At 37.5% G+C, this 19,543-nt stretch overlaps 1 protein-coding gene across 1 annotated transcript in view; it reads right to left on the bottom strand.

Moving 5' to 3' along the window:
• The window catches only part of lt (vacuolar protein sorting-associated protein light), a 356,245-nt gene that overhangs the window by 74,856 nt on the left and 261,846 nt on the right, over positions 1–19,543 (bottom strand). The window contains exon 18 of the mRNA XM_090394164.1: positions 15,296–15,436. Coding sequence (XP_090250290.1) covers positions 15,296–15,436 — 141 coding nt within the window. The remainder of the gene's footprint in view (positions 1–15,295; positions 15,437–19,543) is intronic.

Raw genomic sequence — 19,543 nt, 5'->3', positions numbered from 1 at the left:
CTCTTTAGATTAATACTTTGAGACAAAAAAAAAAAACGCTGAGGAGGAAATTCTCTCTGATTTTTGTCTCAAATTCATACCAGGCAACAGAGGAACAAATTCCTTTGTTGCCTGATGAATTTCGTACAATAGTTCTAAACAGAAACATAGGTCACAAATAAGCTAATGAAACTTCTACAGTCCTGTAGATGTTCTCGACCTTTTCTCTAACATTTCACATAAATGTTCCCAATATCTGATGCAAGTACCGTACATGATTAATACCTAGGGATTATAGTGACCAAAATGTAGTGAAAACTGCAGTGTTCCTCTAATTATTGAACTCCAGAAACATCAGAAATAATACTTATTCTTTAAAAGCCAACACAGGAGTATAATATACTTGAAACAAAGGTTAATTTATGTCAAAGCAATTTTTATTTTATTAAAAAAATTTTTTTTGCCCCCCACAAACGAAAGGCAGAAGCGCCTAAAGCAAACAGATGCCATGTGAGGCATCATGTATGGCAGGGTTAGGAATAGAGTAATCTTTTGAAGTTCTTCTTAAACTGTTGAAGATTAAAATCCTTTGGAAATACTTCATTAGGGAGTCTGTTCCACAGAATTGAGGTGGAAAGAAAAAAAGATGTCTGGGAGTAGCAGGTTCGGTGAGTATGCACTTTGACTGCAAAAGGATATTTGAGCAACTGTAGCACAAGTTGCTGTAGATCTGGCAGAAATATTTGTAGAAGAGACACAAGCAGAAAATGATCTTCTATGGGAAAGAGACTTAAGAGAGTGTGTAAGAGAAGTGTCATTCATCAACCAAACTTCCCTTTTCTGAACAGCATCAAGAATTCTTAGCAAGGTTTTAGGTGCACCACCTCACACATGAGAGCAGTATTCCAATGTTGGTCAGATTTGGGATTTATAGAAAGTAACTCATTTTAGAAATTATGGACTTTACAACTGTGTTATAAATAACTCTTCATTTTCCGACGTTTCGATCTTCATATTAAGATCATCATCTGGAGTATATACAAATATACAAGGACAATCTGAATTACATTACACACAGTAAGCTAGAGAAACAATTATTATTATTATTACGGGCAACTCCAAGGAGTTCTTAGACTCATCGAGGGAGGCCCAACATCATGTCAAGAACAACTATTCAACATTCACACGGTATCTATCATACTTCACCTTGAACTCATTTATAGTCATGGCACCCACAACAGACTCTGGTAGCTTATTCCACTCATTCACCACTCTCCAAGTAAAAAAAAGCTAGCTTTAACACCCTTGCTAACCACACTCTCTTACCAAGCTTCCATGGATGGCCCCTAGTCCTCCCACTACCAGTCCTATTCTCAAAAATATCTTCTGAATTAATCTTATAGAAACTCTTCAGTAATTTGAATGTCTCAATCATATTACCCCTTTTCTGCCTATCGACCAATTTATTCCACTCATTCACCACTCTCCAAGAAAAAAGCTAGCTTTAACACCCTTGCTAACCACACTCTTACCAAGCTTCCATAGATGGCCCCTAGTCCTCCCACTACCAGTCCTATTCTCAAAAATATCTTCTGAATTAATCTTATAGAAACCCTTCAGTAATTTGAATGTCTCAATCATATCACCCCTTTTCTGCCTATCGACCAATTTCTGCAGCCCACAAATCTTCAACCTGTTCTCATAAGGTTCATTCCATAGTCCTGCTATCATCTTGGTCACTCGTATCTGGATCCTCTCCACCTCCTCCCCATCAAGAAGAAACCCTGGCACCCATATCTGGGCACAGTAGTCTAGATGGGGTCTTATCAAGGCTCAATGATTTGATCACCGGCTATTCTACTGGCATGACCTCTAGTGGGAAAAAAAAAAATTATTCAGAAACTACATCAAAGCTAAATTCTATTTAAGGTAACATGGTTAGAAAAGTATTGTTGATAACTTTAAATTCATCTTTCAGAGCTTGTTCACTGCAGCAGATCTTCAAAGTCCTGAGGTCCCTTCAAAACCCAACACAAAAACTAGGTGTCATTAATACTCTAAAAAAACAGGGCTTTGAAGATCTGCTCCAGTGAACAAGCTCTGAAAGAGAAATTTAAAGTTATCAGCAATATTTTTCTAAAAAATGGTTACAGCCAAAACACTATTAACAAAATTCTCTACAAGACCTCAATAAAAAACAAAGATAAACCAGACTACAACAAAACTATAACCATTCCTTACATTAAAGGGACATCAGATAAAATAAACAGAATACTACAGAAATACCTCAAAGCCACCTTTAAACTTACTGCAAAATTAAAAAAGCTTACTCAACTCATCCAAAAACCCACTCCCTCTGCGCCCACCCTGGAGTATACCGTATTTATTGCACCTGTAATCTACCATATATATGGGAAACAGGATGCACAATTCCTATCAGACAAAAGGAACATAAACGACACATTAAATATAATAACTATGGTGAAGCTGGCCTTTCGGATCATGCCCTGAACACTTTACATAGAATTGACTGGAAAAGCACCAGTTGTTTGCATCACACCAAAACATAGTATGAATGCAAATTTAAGGAAGCCTGTGAGATTCTTTTCAACCACCCAATCTGAACAATAATGATGGTCTAAAAATCCCAAGGATATGGAAGGCACATATTCAACCTTTCTCTCTAAGAGTTAACTATAAACAGGACATCACTGTTACTGAAAGAAGACTATCTATAAGAAAGAATGCTTTTCTCATGTTACCTTAAATAGAATTTAGCTTTGATGTAGTTTCTAAATAATTAATTTTTTTTTTTTTCACTAGAGGTCATGCCAGTAGAATAACTGGTGATCAAATCATTGTTTCTCTAGCTTACTGTGCTAGTCCTTGTATATTTGTATATACTCCAGATGATGATCTTAATATGAAGATCGAAACGTTAGGAAATTAAGAGTTATTTATAACACGGTTGTAAAGTCCATAATTTCTAAAATGAATGCTGATCACCGTGCAACACTAAAAGAAATGATACAAAGTAACTATTCCAACTTTTTTGGAAGTTGATGATGCCATAGAAGTTATAGGATTGTGCCAAGAAAGTTTAGAGTAAGAGAGATTTTGTCTTAACTGCTGAACTGAGCATTATCAACTGCAAACAAAGCTCTAAATAAATCTCCAAAGTGCATTAACAGAATAAAATGAAAATGTTTACAAAATACACTATATATTATTATTATTATTATTATTATTATTATTACGGGCAACTCCAGGGAGTCATTAGACTCATCGAGGGAGGCCCCAAATCATATTCATCACAACTATTCGACATTCATACAGTATCTATCATACCTCGCCTTAAACTCATTCACTGTCACAGCATCCACCACAGACTCAGGGAGCGCATTCCACTCATTCACTACTCTAAAAGTAAAGAACCCAGCTCTAACACCTTTACTAACCACACTTTTGCCCAGTTTCCATGGATGTCCCCTAGTCCTCCCACAACCAGCCCTGTTCTCAAAAATATCTTCTGAATTAATTTTATAGAAACCCTTCAGTAATTTGAATGTCTCAATCATATCTCCCCTCCTCCGCCTATCAACCAATTTTTGCAACCCACAAATCCTCAACCTGTTCTCATACGGTTCATTCCACAGACCTGCTATCATCTTGGTCACTCGCCTCTGGATCCTCTCCACCTCCTCCCCATCAAGAAGAAACCTAGGTGACCAAATCTGAGCACAGTAGTCGAGATGAGGTCTTATCAAGGCTCGATACAGAGGAACAATAACCTGCTTGTCTCTGCTTGTCAACGTATTCTTCAGCAACCAAGTGATTTGATGAGCTGATTTGGCCACTTTTGCAATGTGTCCCCTAAATTTCAATTCCTTATCCACCAACACTCCTAAATCTCGTGCCTCATCAATTTCCTGGAGCACGGTTCCACCAATGCAGTAAACTGCCTCCCATCTTTTCACCCCAAAATGCATAACCTTACATTTTGCCACATTAAATTGACATCCATTCTCCCTAGCCCAGACCTCCAATCTATCCAAATCATCCTGCAAAATTTTGACGTCATCTGCATTCACTATTGCCCTACCCAACTTCGCATCATCAGCAAACAAATGAACTGTTCCTCTCAGATCCTTTCCTATATCATTTATGAACAAATTAAACAGCAGTGGTCCAAGAACAGATCCTTGTGGTACACCACTAGTCACAGGCCGTCTTGTGGACTCTACTCCTGAGTAAACCACTCTCTGATATCTCTCCGTCAACCACCCTCCTATCCATCTCACCAACCCTATGTCCATTCCCATATGCTGCAATTTACTGATTAGAATTCCATGTGGTATCCTGTCAAAGGCCTTAGCAAGGTCCAGCAGAATCACTGTAAACCCATTACCCTTATCCAGTTCAGCCGTCACTGTGTTATAATACGTGAGCAAGTTACTGAGGCATGACCTACCCTTCACAAAACCATGCTGTCCCCGATACAGTATCCCATTTTCTTCTATCCAATCTTGTATTTTCCTCTTGACTATTTTCTCTAAGACCTTGATAATGATTCCTGTTATGCTGATTGGCCGGTAATTTTCAACAGCAGCCTTGGAACCACCTTTGTGCAGTGGAACTATTTTCCCCTCTTTCCACCCCCTTGGGACTGACCCAGTCTTGAGGCTCAAATTAAACATAATGGTCAAGGGCACTGACAATTCTTTGGCCGCTTCACGTACGACACGAGCTGGTATACCATCCAATCCCACAGATGTATTGACATTGAGGTTCTGTAATAGACTAGTTACCTCTACCTCATTCATCACAATTCCAGTATAAGCTGTTGGTTCCTCCATTTCCGCAAAGCCACCACCTGGATGATATACTCTTGCAAAGTGTTCGCTCAGTAATTCCACAACATCGACTGATTCAGTTACCTCCCTACCCTCAGCATTTTTTAAGATCATTCTACCATGAGCATTTTTCCTTTTACTTGCAACATATTGAAAAAACTGTTTGGGATTCTCTTTAGCCTGCATGGCCAATTTCCTTTCGTAATCTGCTTTTGCTTTTCTTACCACCCTTGTTACCATCCTGGCCTGAGCTTTATACTGTTCATGCACCTGATGGTCACCCTTCTCCTTAAATTCCCTCCACAATTGTTTCTTTTTTTGCAGCTCAAGCTTAATAGTGTTATTCATCCATTTAACCCCTACCTGATTTATTATTCAGACTCTTGGTATACAGTCAACCATTGCCTCCTGCAAACAGTTCTTGACCACCTCCCATGCACCATCAACATCCAGCCCTTGCAGTTTTACATGCCATGGCATTGAGCCAAGCACACACCTAAGCTTGTCATACTTACCAGCCCGGTAATTCCACATATACCCTGTCTTAATTGTAAATTCGACTCCTTTAGCCACCTCCCAAGTCATGACCTTATGGTCACTCTCACCAATTGGTGGCAACAAGGTCATGTTCGTTACAGCCACATTCTCAGTTGCAATTACTAGGTCCAGCACTCTCTGCCCCCTGGTATTTTCCAATACATGTTGCCGTAGATAGTTGTCCCTTAATAACTGCATAAAATCCAATTCCTTCCTCCCATGTGCCCTCTCCTCTTTCCAGTCAATATTACCATAATTGAAATCACCCATAATAATTACCCTCCTTCCATTCATTTCTTCTATTTGCTTATGCATACTATTCCCACCATCCACTCCATCACCCGGTCTATAGCAGCACCCAATTGTATATTTTGTTCTGCTAGATTGTATCTCACACCAAACAGCCTCAAATGTGCTTTTTTCCCCATCCTGCAGTTCAACTTCTATACTCCTTGGCTGAAGCTCATCAGCTATCATCAATAACACTCCTCCCCCCTTTTTATTCACCCTGTCACTCCTGAACACGCTATACCCATCGCATTCAATCCCACTAGCTTTATCATCTTCTGTCAGCCATGTTTCACTAATACCGACAACCTGTGGCCTGGAAGTGCCAACCATGGCCAAAAACTCTTCCTTCTTGTTCCTAATACTCCTGGCATTAGTGTACATGAATCGCAGAAGCCCATTTGTCCCATCCCTACTTTGATTCCTTATACTAATTATCCCATTCTGATTTGTTGTCCGTCGTACTCGCCCGGGCATAATATACTCATTCATACACTTAACTTCCCCCCCTAAAGTCTGCATATCTACTCCCCCCCCTCTTAATAAATCTAGTTTCCCTGAGTCTGTACATCCACTTCCACATCATTCATCAACACTCTTTCAAGTCTCCGTACACCAACTCCATTCAAATGTAACCCATCCATCTTATATAAGTCCTTTCGCCCATCGAACTCATTCCACACATCCACAAATTCCACACCACTCTCCATGCATAACCCACGCATAAAGTCATTGGCAATTATGGCCCTCCTTCTAAACACTTCGCTGTCATACCGCGGTAAGATACTCACCATCCTAACTCTCTCACTCTTCTCTTTTGCTACCTCAAACAACTCCCTCACATCCTCTATCATTTCCATTTTGTCCTCTTTCAAATCATTCGTTCCTGCCACTATTATCATCTCTTTCACCCTCTGTTTTTGCAGTCGAATAGATTCGCTGACGTCCTTTATGTTCGCACCCGGCTGGTACGACTTCGTTAAACTCTCAATTATTACGCCTCTTAATAGCGAATCCCCATACAAATATTATAGTGCATCTTGTATTATACGATCTGGGGAAGAATGCTCTGTCTATAATTTAAAAATATTTTGAATTGACTTTGTCTTTTATACTTTCCTGAACTCAATTCGATCCTAACTAAGTTCAAATCTCATCTAGGACATGAAGAACCTTTATCATGATTTTTCAACTAAAGGTGAGTTATCCAGTCTCATACAGAGGTAACAGGATTTTTCTGCCCAGAAACTCAGGTTTTTCATCCTGCACACAGGCAAACTGGCCAGGTGAACACATGCAATTACTAAACAAAAATACATTATAACCAAGAGCTTCATATTGGTTTTATAAGGAGCCATATTGCCTATCTGGGATCTGATCCACTTTTCAGGGAACTAATTCCTGGTTTTAAGTGTAAAACGAATTTTCACACTTAATTTTCTCAGCTTAAGGGTCAAAGCTGTATAATTGAGAGGAGACCTCCACATAGCCTTTAAAGGAATGTGGAGAACCGACCAGGGCTTCTGACCTAATGTCCAATCCTCACCTTATCGTGGTGCACCCTGTTGGGTATTTACTTGGATACTGAACGAACGAGGATGGGCTGGCAATTTGGGATTTAGTTGACCAAATTGTATTCTTATTGGTTAAAATAAAAATTGATGGTACGACATGACAAAATTTCATGCCGGCTGGGGGCGTCACCCGGTTAAACAAGGCCTCCATTGTTTTCGCCAGGGAACCAGGGCGAACAGCGAAAAGTCAGCTATGGAACAAATCTGAAAACAAACCCCAACTCAACATCACCAGAGTGAAAGATCTACATAAGAAGCCTGAATGGCAGAGAAATGGAGCTAGCTGAGAAATTAGATAAGTACCAGATCGACATAATAGAGGTGATTGAAACAAAAAAGACCAAAACTGGTGAGATCTTTCTGAGCAATAAATACAAAACGTTATATTCAGGCAATGACAATGAAGGAAAAGAAGGAGTAGTCATAGTATTCAACACAAAATACGAGGCTAATCTTCTTGAATGGCAGGCAGTCTCAAGTAGAGTAATGTGGGCAAATATGAGAATGGGGAACTGGACAACGAGACTTATTTGTGCCTATGGTCCCACAGAAGGTTCTACTAAGGTAGAAGTGGAGAAATTTTTTGAGGCTTTAGAAAAAGCAACTGACACAATGAAAAAGGAAAAGTTGGTCTTTGTTGGGGATCTAAATAGCAGAGTAGGAATTGTCAGACATACAAAAATATTTTAGGAAAATTTGGAGAAAACAGCAAAGCTAATAATAATGCAAATATCTGTTGGATTTCTGCTCAGGACATGGACTGGTTATTACTAACACCATGTTCCAACATAAAAATGTGCACAAATTCACATGGAGAGAAGAGGCAAGGAATAAGAAAAGTCTCATTGACTATGTTATTGTTGATAGCGATGTTTTCTCCCTGGCGCAGGACACAAGAGTGTACAGAGGATTTGAAATTGGAAGTGATCACTATTTAGTCTTCAGCAGGATAAAATTGAATTTCATATTGAAAAGAATAACATGTAAGAAAGTTTTAAAACGAATAAAAGTTGAGCAGCTCTCAGATGTGAACTGTAGACTAAAATACACAAAGATTATTGAAGAAAAAATGAAAGAGTTTGAGAACAGGAATCAAATCTTGGAGATTCAGTGGCAAACTCTGAAGAAAACATTGACTGATTCTGCCAGAGAGGCACGTAGTGAGATTGTCTGCAAGGATAAAAAAATCAGAACTCCCTGGTGGACACAGGAAGTTAAACAGGCAGTGAAGGAAAAGAAGAAAGCATATAAAAAGTTCCTGTCAAATAAGTCAACTTGTGCTCTTAGAGAATACAGAGACAAATGCAAGAATGCTAAACGCTGTGTAAAACTAGCTAAACAAAAGTCACGGGAGGACTTTGGCAAGAATATAGAAAATAAATATCAAGAAAATAAATACACGAGAAATGCTTGAGAAGAATTGTGGAAGAAAAGCTTGGTGAAGAACAAGCTGGATTCAGGCCAAATAGAAGCTGTCAGGATCAGATCTTCACTTTATGACAAATAGTCGAAAAAGCATGGGAATATAACAGAGATCTGTATTTAAGTTTTTATTTTATTTGTCAATTTGGAAAAGGCATATGACAAGGTGCCAAGAGAGAGAGAAGCTATTCAATACGCTACAGTTATATGGTGGCAATGGAGCATTATATCAAGCAATACTTAGTCTTTATTTGAGTTGTAATCAGCAGTTAGAATTGAAGGAAGTACAGGAAGATGGTTTAATGTTAAATCTGGTGTGAGACAAGGATGTATATTATCCACTCTGTTATTCAATTTCTATATGGATCACATTATGAAGGAAAGTGGTATTAAACATGATATCAAAATTGGAGATGTTAATGTCAGCTCTTTGCTTTATGCAGATGATGTTATACTTCTAAATAAATCTGCTACAAGTCTGCAAGATTCCCTGAATAAATTGAATAACTGTTGTAATAGATATGGTATGAAGGTCAGCAATAAAAAGACAAAGACAATGAAAATAGGCAGAATCATTGAAAATATCAACTGTGTTGTGAATGGAGAGCCTGTGGAACAAGTGAAACAGTTCAGCTACTCAGGCACGATTTTTACTGAAGATGGTAAATGAAATATAGAAATAGACAACAGAATCAGCAAAGCTGGTATGGTAGGAAGTCAATTGAATAAATTCATATAGAATAAGAGAGAAATTAGTCAGAACACTAAATTAGCATACAAGACAATGTTCAAACCAGTTTTAACTTATGGATCTGAGAGCTGGGTCAGAAGTAAAACACTTGACCAAAGACTTTAGACTGCAGATATGAGAGTCCTGAGAAAGATTATAGGCATGATCAGATGGCATCAATGGCAATATCATATTAAAAACGAGGATATTAGGAAAGAACTTGACATTGTCAACATCCAGGAATGCGTTAGCAGAGCTAATCTCAGGTGGTATGGTCACTTAAACAGAATGGGCAAAGAAAGATTAGCAAAACAAGTATTCTCTGCCAGGTTGGCAGCAAAACGACCCAGAGGAACACCAAGATATATGTGGATTGATACGTTACAAAGTGCCTTAGATGATAGAAATATAAGATCCGATAATGTTGGAGTCTTGATAAGTAACAGACTGATTTGGAGGAAAATTGTAGATAGGAAGTTAGTAATGATGTAATTTTTTTCATGTAGTACTATCATATTCTGTACATCCCTTAAGGATACATGGCAGGAATTTGATGATGAAACTGAGAAACGATCTCAGCTTCAACTACATGATACAGCAAAAATAGGAGGGGAAAAAAAAGCAATAATGCCAAAATAACTCAATTGGTAGAGCATTAGATTGAAGATCCAAATTTCTCTGGTTCGATCTCTGGTTTTGGAAGCTTTTAGTGTCTCCGCAAAGCAACTGGAAGAAGAGTGGAACACTGAGCCCTTTGATTGGAAAATACTCGAGTTAGATTCTCATCATGATGAAAGGATTCTTTACATGGACTTTTTCAACTGAAGGTGAGTTAGCTGAACTCATATGGAGGTAGCAGCATTTTTTTTCTTCTGGAAACTCAGGTTTTTTCATCCAGCATATAGGCAAATTGGCCATGAGAACACATCTCATATGGAGATGTGTTCTCATGAGAAAACAAGCAATTTACACACAAAAAATACTTGTGTCAGTGGTGATGGACAATTGATGGTAGAAGTAGTGTCACTGTGTATGTATTTGGAGAATTAAGTTGTAGGAGAGATGGTGAGGTGTGTGTAGCGGAGAGAGAGAGAGAAAAGAGTGCCCTATGGTGATAAATACTTGGACTTATTGGAGGTGTCGTGTAATAATAATAATAATAAAAACAATCACTTGTGAACTTGAGAAACATGTGCCAAATTTCAGATAGTTTCATTGATTTTTTAACATTAACGTAAGTGAAAAAGTTTGTCATCATGGACAGAGCTCAACTTTCGTATTGTTACAACACATGAAAAGGTGGAAACTCAAAGAAATATACATCATCATCATCATTAATTTACTAATATGTATCCTGAAGGGGTGTACAAAATACTATGATCTAGTACAGAAATTCCTCTGTAATTCTCACATTCAGTTTTTATTTCCCCTTTAATGATCATAACTATGAGAGCTACTCCAATCATCTGGAATTCGGCCTCTTATATATATATACTTTTAATTTTTAATCATTCTGCCTCTTATACTTTTATACCTCCATATTTAAGTATTTCTGGTTGAAATACTTAAATTTCTACTCCAGCTGTCTTTTCACATTTCAGACTTCTGATTTCTTTTTCAGCTTCAAGTACAATATATACTCCTGTTTGTATTTTATTGGATTTTTTCCACTACTGTTATTACTGCTTCATGTTGGAGGCTTAATGGAATGTATACAGTACTCGCAAAGGATTAAAACAGACTTTGATACTTCCAATATTTCGTCTCAGTCACTGAGACATCTTTAGGGATTACAAAAAAAACCAATGTAACATACACTCAAATACCACACAATACTAAGCTAACCACGTGGGTGACTCTAAAGTCCTATCTAGGTGGTGTGCCCTCTATGGGCTATTGTAGGTGGCCTAGAATGTAATGAGGGATCTCTGATGATTAATGTTTCCCAAATTTTCGGAAGTTTAATGCAACTGTATTTATTTAGATTTGGTTGATTTCTGAGAGCTGCTGCAGATTCTAAAAACAGTCTCTCTCTTTTTTGAATTTACTGTGGTGGAGCATGGCAGTTTTTTACCAAGAGATCCTGTGGGTTGTATCCAAAACATGGTCTACCAGGCATGACTGACCATAGTCATGGCTGCAGATGTATGACTTGTGTTCTTCTAAGCAGATGGTTGCAGATCTACCTGTCTATTCCAGAGCCAGCTTACAGGAACAGGGTACTTTGTAAACTCCAGGCACTGACTGAGGAGGGAGCTGATCTTTAGTAGAACAGATAAAGGTAGCAAGTTTGCAGTGGGGCTTAAATGCTGTGTGAGGGTCGTACTTTTTTTTAGTCTTGGCTATTTTTTCTGATATGCCATGGATATAGGGCATGGTGATGGCATTTCTGAACTCCTTATGAAGAGAAGGTCAGGGATTGGGTGGAAGTGCTGTGTATGTGGTTGAGTTCAGTTGAAAGGGCGGTTCCCCTGGAACAAAGATTGTGGGCTCTCTTGGTTAGAGTTTTAATAATGCCATATTTTTGAGAAGGATGGTGGTGGTGGTGGTGGGAGAGTTTATGAATGTATCTGCCTGTGTGCATAGGTTTTCTATATACAGTGAAGGAAAGTGTACCATTAGGCAGGTGTGTAACTAAAGTGTCTAGGAAGGGTAAACTATTGTTATTTTCCTTTTCCATTGTAAACTGGATTCTTGGATGTAGGTTGTTGAGGTGTCTGAGGAAGGAGTCTAGTGTGTCTAGTCCATGAGGCCAAATAGAGAACACATCTACATATCTAAGCGAGATAGAAGGTTTGAGAGGGGCTATGTTAGATCCTGAATGAGGGAATCTTGCAAAGAAATCATTCATTCAGAATCCAACATATTAAACTTACTAAAAAAGAGAAATAGCTGCACATCAGCTGAAATTAAAAGTGAAACTTCTTCACTTTATGTATAAAATTTGTAATTTTTATTTCACGTACCATATATTTAATCTATTGTGATCATATTAAAATTTTATTATGAGTACGTCTTAAAAAAGGGATAATCTGACTTAATTTAAGCCTCACTTAAGCTGTGTAAAATTAACAGTGAGTCATCAAATAGTTACTAAATAATAATTCTTGGAAGGTATAAAACTACACGTGTACAGCGTAACGCTGGCAGCAGTTGCATACACGGAGCGTACTTTGATGCGAATTCTGGGAATGCAAGAGCATAACAGCGTCGGGAGAGCAGGGGATGAACCCAAGGGGAGAAAAGAGACGGGTCGTGTGCGAAGGGGATTCTGAAAGAAGAGGGGGCTCTATCGAAGAATATAAGGGGACAGGCGCCATATCGGGAAGATCTCTCGTCGTATCGTTTTCCTGTTTGGTGGCTCGGAAGTTAGCGGGAGTTCGCATAAAGGGGAGAGGGGATGAAGTGTCTGTGCTAAGATAAGATGTCGAACAGCAGGCTTTCTTGAAAATGGAGGATTCTACGCAGAGCTGAAGGTAAAAATTTCCAGTCCTAGCAGAATAAAGCCGTCGCTGAGAAGTCCCATCGAGTTGTTCCTGAAACGCAAAGATTGAAGTCCGTTTTCGGCAGAAATAATGAAGATAGCATAACCCCTATTGGCATATGGACAGCCAATAGACAAGAAGTAACCAGACGTACACGTGGTGCTGAAAGATGTGGAAAAAGTTCGGTAAGGTAAAATTACTCTATTTTGTGTATAAAATTCATTAGAAGAGAGAAGATTGTTTGCGAATGTGAAATTAAGAACAGTATTCTAAAGAACTCTATGGACAGTCTCTAATTAGAAAGTTAACCTCCTTTGAGAGAGTAAGAAGAATTGTTTGAAAGAGATCTTTAGTAATTGTATGTGATAGAATTAATTTAATGAGATCAGAATTGTGGATTTTAGTAACTGAGTAACATTAGAATGTTTGTTTATATTATCTTATGAATAGCATTGCAGAAAGGAATTTTAGTTTAATTTCATATCATTTGCTATCTATCTCAATATGCAGTTATTGTTTTGCATGCTTTATGACCTTTAATTAATTTAGAATATGTTAACCTCTTAACTCGAGTTTCATTTAGTATTGAGTCATAATTGAGTGACTGAATTTTGTATTCTGTTTAGATATTCCAATAAACTTGTCATATTTACCTAAACCTCAGAATCTAGTATTGTCTCCCTGAGTAGGAATCCTTTTCTACTATAGGATACTAGCTGGCACAGCATAATATAAATTTGCCAGTATCCGAAGAGGAAACAATCCTAGATATAAATAGATGTAAGCATATTAAAGGCCTGATATCTGAAGAAGTAAAATAGCGATAGAAAGATAGAATAGGAAGATATAAGGCAGTAAAATATAGAGAAAGCAACGACATAACAATAGAGCAGCTGGTAGGATTTTAATTGAATAAGGTTTTGAATAAGAAAGGATTTAACCAAGAAAGGACATAATCAAGTATAAATCATATAAATAAATATATTTAACAGGCTGAGTCTAAGGCTCATTTTTCAAAATTTTCCATATAAAAATTAGTAAGAGGGGTGAGGGAACCAATGGCGGCTCTCTATCAGTTTGTAAATTTTGTTCTTCTAAGAAAAATAACCAGAATTGATGGCAAAGGAAAAGAGCTCTATGATCTCAGAAGGAAAAACGTTTTCAATGTTTTCTAAGAGTGTTAAGGTATCAATTAAGGGGATATTGGAAAACAGTGAGGTGATATCAAAGCTTACTAATATGTCTGTATTATTTAAAGTTAGATTTTCTATTAGAGTTTTAAAATGGGTAGAGTTTTTTATATAGGATGTAGTAAGTCCAGTGAGGGGGGGGGTGGGGTTCAGAGAGTTAGCTAGCTGCTTTGACACACTTTGAAGCAAAGTGCATTAGTGGCATCTACTACAGGTCTTAGGAGGGAAATTAGGTTTGTGGATTTTGGTAAATCATATATTCAGAGGGGGGGGGGGAAACAGTACGATTTGAGTTTTTGGAAGTATTAAGAAGAAATATTGGAAGTATTAAGTATGTTTTAATCCTTTCCAAATGCTGTATACATTCCATTAAGCCTCCATCATGATGTCCTCACAAGCCTCAACACATGGATGTGTTACTGCTTGTTTAATTTAATCTTTCAAAATAATAATTTCTAAGCTTTTTCAATAGCCTGTAAAATGTTCAATATACAGAACATTTTGCCACTTTCCTGATAATTATCTCTTATCAAATTCCCATTATTTTGTTTTGCTACTTTTACAAATAGCCTGGAGATGAGGAATTGTACAAGCTATAAGTGAAAGGAGTTTAGATCACAATCCATTGGTGAACAAGGAAACCTAGCACACTGAAAAGGAAGAAGCCTGTAAAAGTAAGCAAACATTTCACCTAATCATAATAGCTGTAATTAATTTATCAACATAAAAAAACGTTTATTGCAATAATAAAGAATATGCATTAATTATTCTTAGTATTATTACACAGGCATCTCTTCATGCAGTCTGAAGACTCATTGTGGGAATCCCACATTAACCATAATACCTCTCGTATCTCTCTCACTCACTGAGAACTGTCAAGCAAAAAACAGTCTTACACCTGCAGTAACAATCTTAGTATGTGCAGGTTATTCCTGAAGGTTGTACTCAAGGGGGGGTGATCCCCCCACCCCCATTCTCTTTCATCCAGTCACATACTGAAAAATTCTTCATCATCTACTTTACAGAATCCTTTTAGTAACGTATATGTTTCTAGCATATTCCCTGTTTTCTATTTATGAGCTAAACTATACGAACCACAAATCTTCAATATTTTCACAGGTGGCACTTCGCAAACCAGTTACCATTTCAATATCAACAAAAAGGATATCATCTTATTATTATCATAACACTCTCATTCATATTTTACCTTTCACTAGATTATAATAAACAATATTACCTGGTTCTTCAAGAGAATATCTTATAACATCTTCCCATAAATCTTTATCTCCATGCTCTTTACAAAATTCTATTGCTTGATTAATATCCTTTAATTCTTCCATTATCTGCTGAAGAGCTTGTTTAGTATTTCCCATTCGTCCTGAATAAGTAAATAAATGATATATATATATATATATACACACGTATTATAGTAATAATGTAAAAACTAGGTTATACAAATATATATATATATATATATATATATATATATATATATATATATACACTCATACACTAAAACAGGATGCAAAACAAGATGCATTTCATGAATCTGATTCTGCATCTTGTTTAACAATGCGAAGTCTCTCTTTTCCAGGCGGGGGGGGGGGGGGGGGGGGGGGAAGTAAGAATGTTTTGAGGAAAAAAACAAAACATGGAACTTACTCAGAGAGCATTTCTAAACTTCATATAATGTATTCATGCTTAATCTATTTTAGTCTAGAACACAAAACTTTCCTTTATGCTGATAATTATTCATTTGGAACTTAACTTTTCTAAGCAGCACTGCCAGATTAATCAAAAAGAAAATAAAATTAAGCAAAAATATTAACATGGGCTATAAAAAATTATGATATAGAATACATGTTTGTACATTCTATATCTATGGGCAAACTAAGATCATTCTTCTGATTTTCATGAGAGTAGTTCACAATGAACAAAAAAATAATCCCAGACATTTACTTTGAAGTGGCTATATTTTTCATCATGATATAAGAGAGAGTGATGGTGATAATAATATATAGTAATCACTATCATGTTTCTTCTCTAATCCCCGAATAATTTGCTTACCTAAATAGATGTCACTCTTCCTATTCCCCGATATGGACTTGCACATTATACAGCTAAGTGAATATAGTCAGTCAGTACTTAATTATACTTCTGAAACAAGAATGCTAGTTGTAGTATTTTGAGATGGAAAAAAAATTTGGGATGATATATGGAATAAAAAAAAAAAAAAATCAATACATAACAAAAAGTTCTTTTTTTTTTTTTTTTTTTTAATTTTTTTCTCCCTTTAAGCAAAATGTGGTGATTTTTATAATTTTCATGCACTGAACTTGTATCTGTCAACATTTTAATAAAATTTTAATACATCAACTACAATTAGTAATAATCTGTACAATTCGCTTATTTTAAAAAATGAAAAAAGTACACTCAAGCCCGCCAAGAAATTCCAAAATCTTAAATTAAAAACTCCTATTATTATTATTATTATTATTATTACCACCACGGGCTACTCCAGGAGTCCTTAGACTCATTGAGGGAGGCCCTAAACATCATGTTCACACAGCTGTTCAACATTCTCACAGTATCTATCATACCTTGCCTTGAACTCGCTCACTGTCATAGCACCCACAACAGACTCTGGCAGCTTATTCCACTCATTTACCACTCTAAAAGTAAAGAACCCAGCTCTAACACCCCTGCTAACCACGCTCTTGCCCAGCTTCCATGGGTGTCCCCTAGTTCTCCCACCACCAGTCCTGATCTCAAAAATATCATCTGAATTAATCCTATAGAATCCTTTTAGCAATTTGAATGTCTCAATCATATCTCCCCTCTTCCGCCTATCAACCAGTTTCTGCAACCCACAAATCTTCAACCTGTTCTCATATGGTTCATTCCATAGACCTGCTATCATCTTAGTCACTCGCCTCTGGATCCTCTCAACCTCCTCCCCATCAAGAAGGAACCGAGGTGACCAAATCTGGGCACAGTAGTCGAGATGAGGTCTTATCAGGGCTCGGTACAGAGGTACAATAACTTGTTTTTCTCTGCTCGTCAAGGTATTTTTCAACAACCAAGTGAGTTGATAAGCTGATTTAGCTACTTTCGCAATGTGCCCCCCTAAACTTCATCTCCCTATCCACCAACACTCCCAAGTCCCTGGCCTCATCAATCTCTTGGAGTACAGTTCCACCAATGTGGTATACTGCTGCTAATCTTTTCACTCCGAAATGCATAACCTTACATTTTGTCACATTAAATTGACATCCATTCTCCTTAGTCCAGAACTCCAATCTATCTAAGTCATCTTGCAAGACTTTGACATCTTCTGCATTCACTATCGCCCTACCCAACTTTGCATCATCAGCGAACAAATGAACTGTCCCACTTAGACCCTTCCCTATATCGTTAATGAACAGATTAAACAGCAGTGGTCCAAGAACAGAACCCTGTGGCACACCACTAGTCACAGGCCGTTTTTTGGACTCTACTCCTGAATAAACTACTCTTTGATATCTCTCCATCAACCACCCAGCTATCCATCTCACCAACCCTATATCCATTCCCATATGTTGTAGTTTACGGATTAGAATTCCATGTGGTATCCTGTCAAACGCCTTTGCCAGGTCCAGCAGTATCACTGTAAACCCATTTCCCTTATCCAGTTCAGCCGTCACCTTGTTATAAAACTTGAGCAAGTTACTGAGGCATGATCTACCCTTCACAAAGCCATGCTGTCCTCTGTACAGTATCTCATTTTCATCAATCCATTCCTGTATTTTTCCCTTGACTACTTTCTCCAAGACCTTGACAACGACTCCTGATATGCTGATCGGTCGGTAATTTGCAACCATAGTCTTGGATCCTCCTTCATGCAGTGAAACTATTTTCCCCTCCTTCCACGCCTTCGGGACTAAGCCAGACCTGAGACTCAGATTAAACAACATGGTCAAGGGCACTGCTAATTCATTAGCCGCTTCATGCAAGACCCGTGCCAGTATACCATCCAATCCCACAGATGTATTCACATTAAGGTTCTGTAATAGACTATTCACCTCCACTTCATTCATCACAATTCCCATATAAACTAATGGTTCCTTAATTTTTTCAACGTCACCACCTGGATGATATACTTTTGCAAAGTGCACGCTCAGTAACTCCACTATATTGACTGGTTCAGTGAACTCTTTACCATCGTCATTCCTTAAAATCATTTTGCCATGTACAGTTTTTTTCTTGCTTGCAGCATATTGAAAGAACTATTTGGGATTCTCTTTTGCTTGCATAGCTAGTTTCCTTTCATAATCAGCTTTTGCTGTTTTTACCACACTCATTACCCTTCTGGCCTGTACTTTATAATGTTCGTGTGCCTGCAGGTCACCCCTTTCTTTAAATTCCCTCCATAGTTGTTTCTTTTTTTGCAGCTCAAGCTTAATGGTGTTATTCATCCATTTAACCCCTCCTTGTTTCACTATTCGGACCTTAGGTATACAATCAGCCATAACCTCCTGTAAATGCTCTTTGATCACTTCCCATGCTCTATCGACGTCCAGCCCTTGCAGTTGTACATGCCATGGCACTGATCCAAGCAATCTCCTAAGCTTGTCATACTTGCCAGCACGGTAATTCCACATATACCCTGTCTTAATCACAAATTTCACACCTTTAGCCACCTCCCAGGTCAAGACCTTATGATCACTCTCACCAATAGGTGGCAACATGGTCATATTCATTACAGTCAAATTCTCAAATACTATTACCAGGTCAAGCACTCTCACACCCCTAGTATTTTCAATTACATGCTGTTTCAGATAGTTATCCCTTAATAATTGAATAAAATCCATTTCCTTCCTCACATGTGTCCTCTCCTCCTTCCAATCAATGTTACCATAGTTGAAATCCCCCATAATAATTACCCTCCTTCCACTCATTTCATCAATTTGTTTATGCATACCATCTCCACCATCTATTCCATCACCTGGTCTATAGTAGCACCCAACTGTATATTTTATTCTGCCAGTATCAATCTCACACCAAATAGCCTCAAATGAGCTCCTTTCACTATCCTGCAATACTTCAATTCTCCTTGGCTGCAGTTCATCAGCTATCATCAATAACACAACTCCTATAGTAAAAGTATATGGTTAAATAAGCAGTTGGCCACAAAACAAAGAGATGCATTTGGTAAATATATTTTGAAAATGAAACAGAATTTCATCTTTAGAAAGATTATAAATTGCACAAATGATATCAAATAAAAACAGTTAAGACACTGGTTAACACTATCCCATTTTCAAAGTTGTTTTGTTATATAGTGTAGTGCTCTTTTGCAAATGCTCCATAAAACAGTAATTCCCTGATCCACCAAACTCACTGCTTCAAGCAATAATACTGAATGTATCAACTTTCTTTATAATTTGATATGCTTGTTACGAAACACATGTTCAGTTATTGTACATAGTGTTTGAAATTCACTAAA

The sequence above is a fragment of the Typopeltis vanoorti genome, chromosome 6, assembly GCF_054136105.1.
Source record: "Typopeltis vanoorti isolate ZY-2024b chromosome 6, IOZ_Tvanoo_1.0, whole genome shotgun sequence".
In the NCBI taxonomy this organism is placed as follows: domain Eukaryota; kingdom Metazoa; phylum Arthropoda; class Arachnida; order Uropygi; family Thelyphonidae; genus Typopeltis; species Typopeltis vanoorti.
Note: the sequence above shows the minus strand (reverse complement) of the source record. Positions and strands in the feature narration are given on the sequence as shown.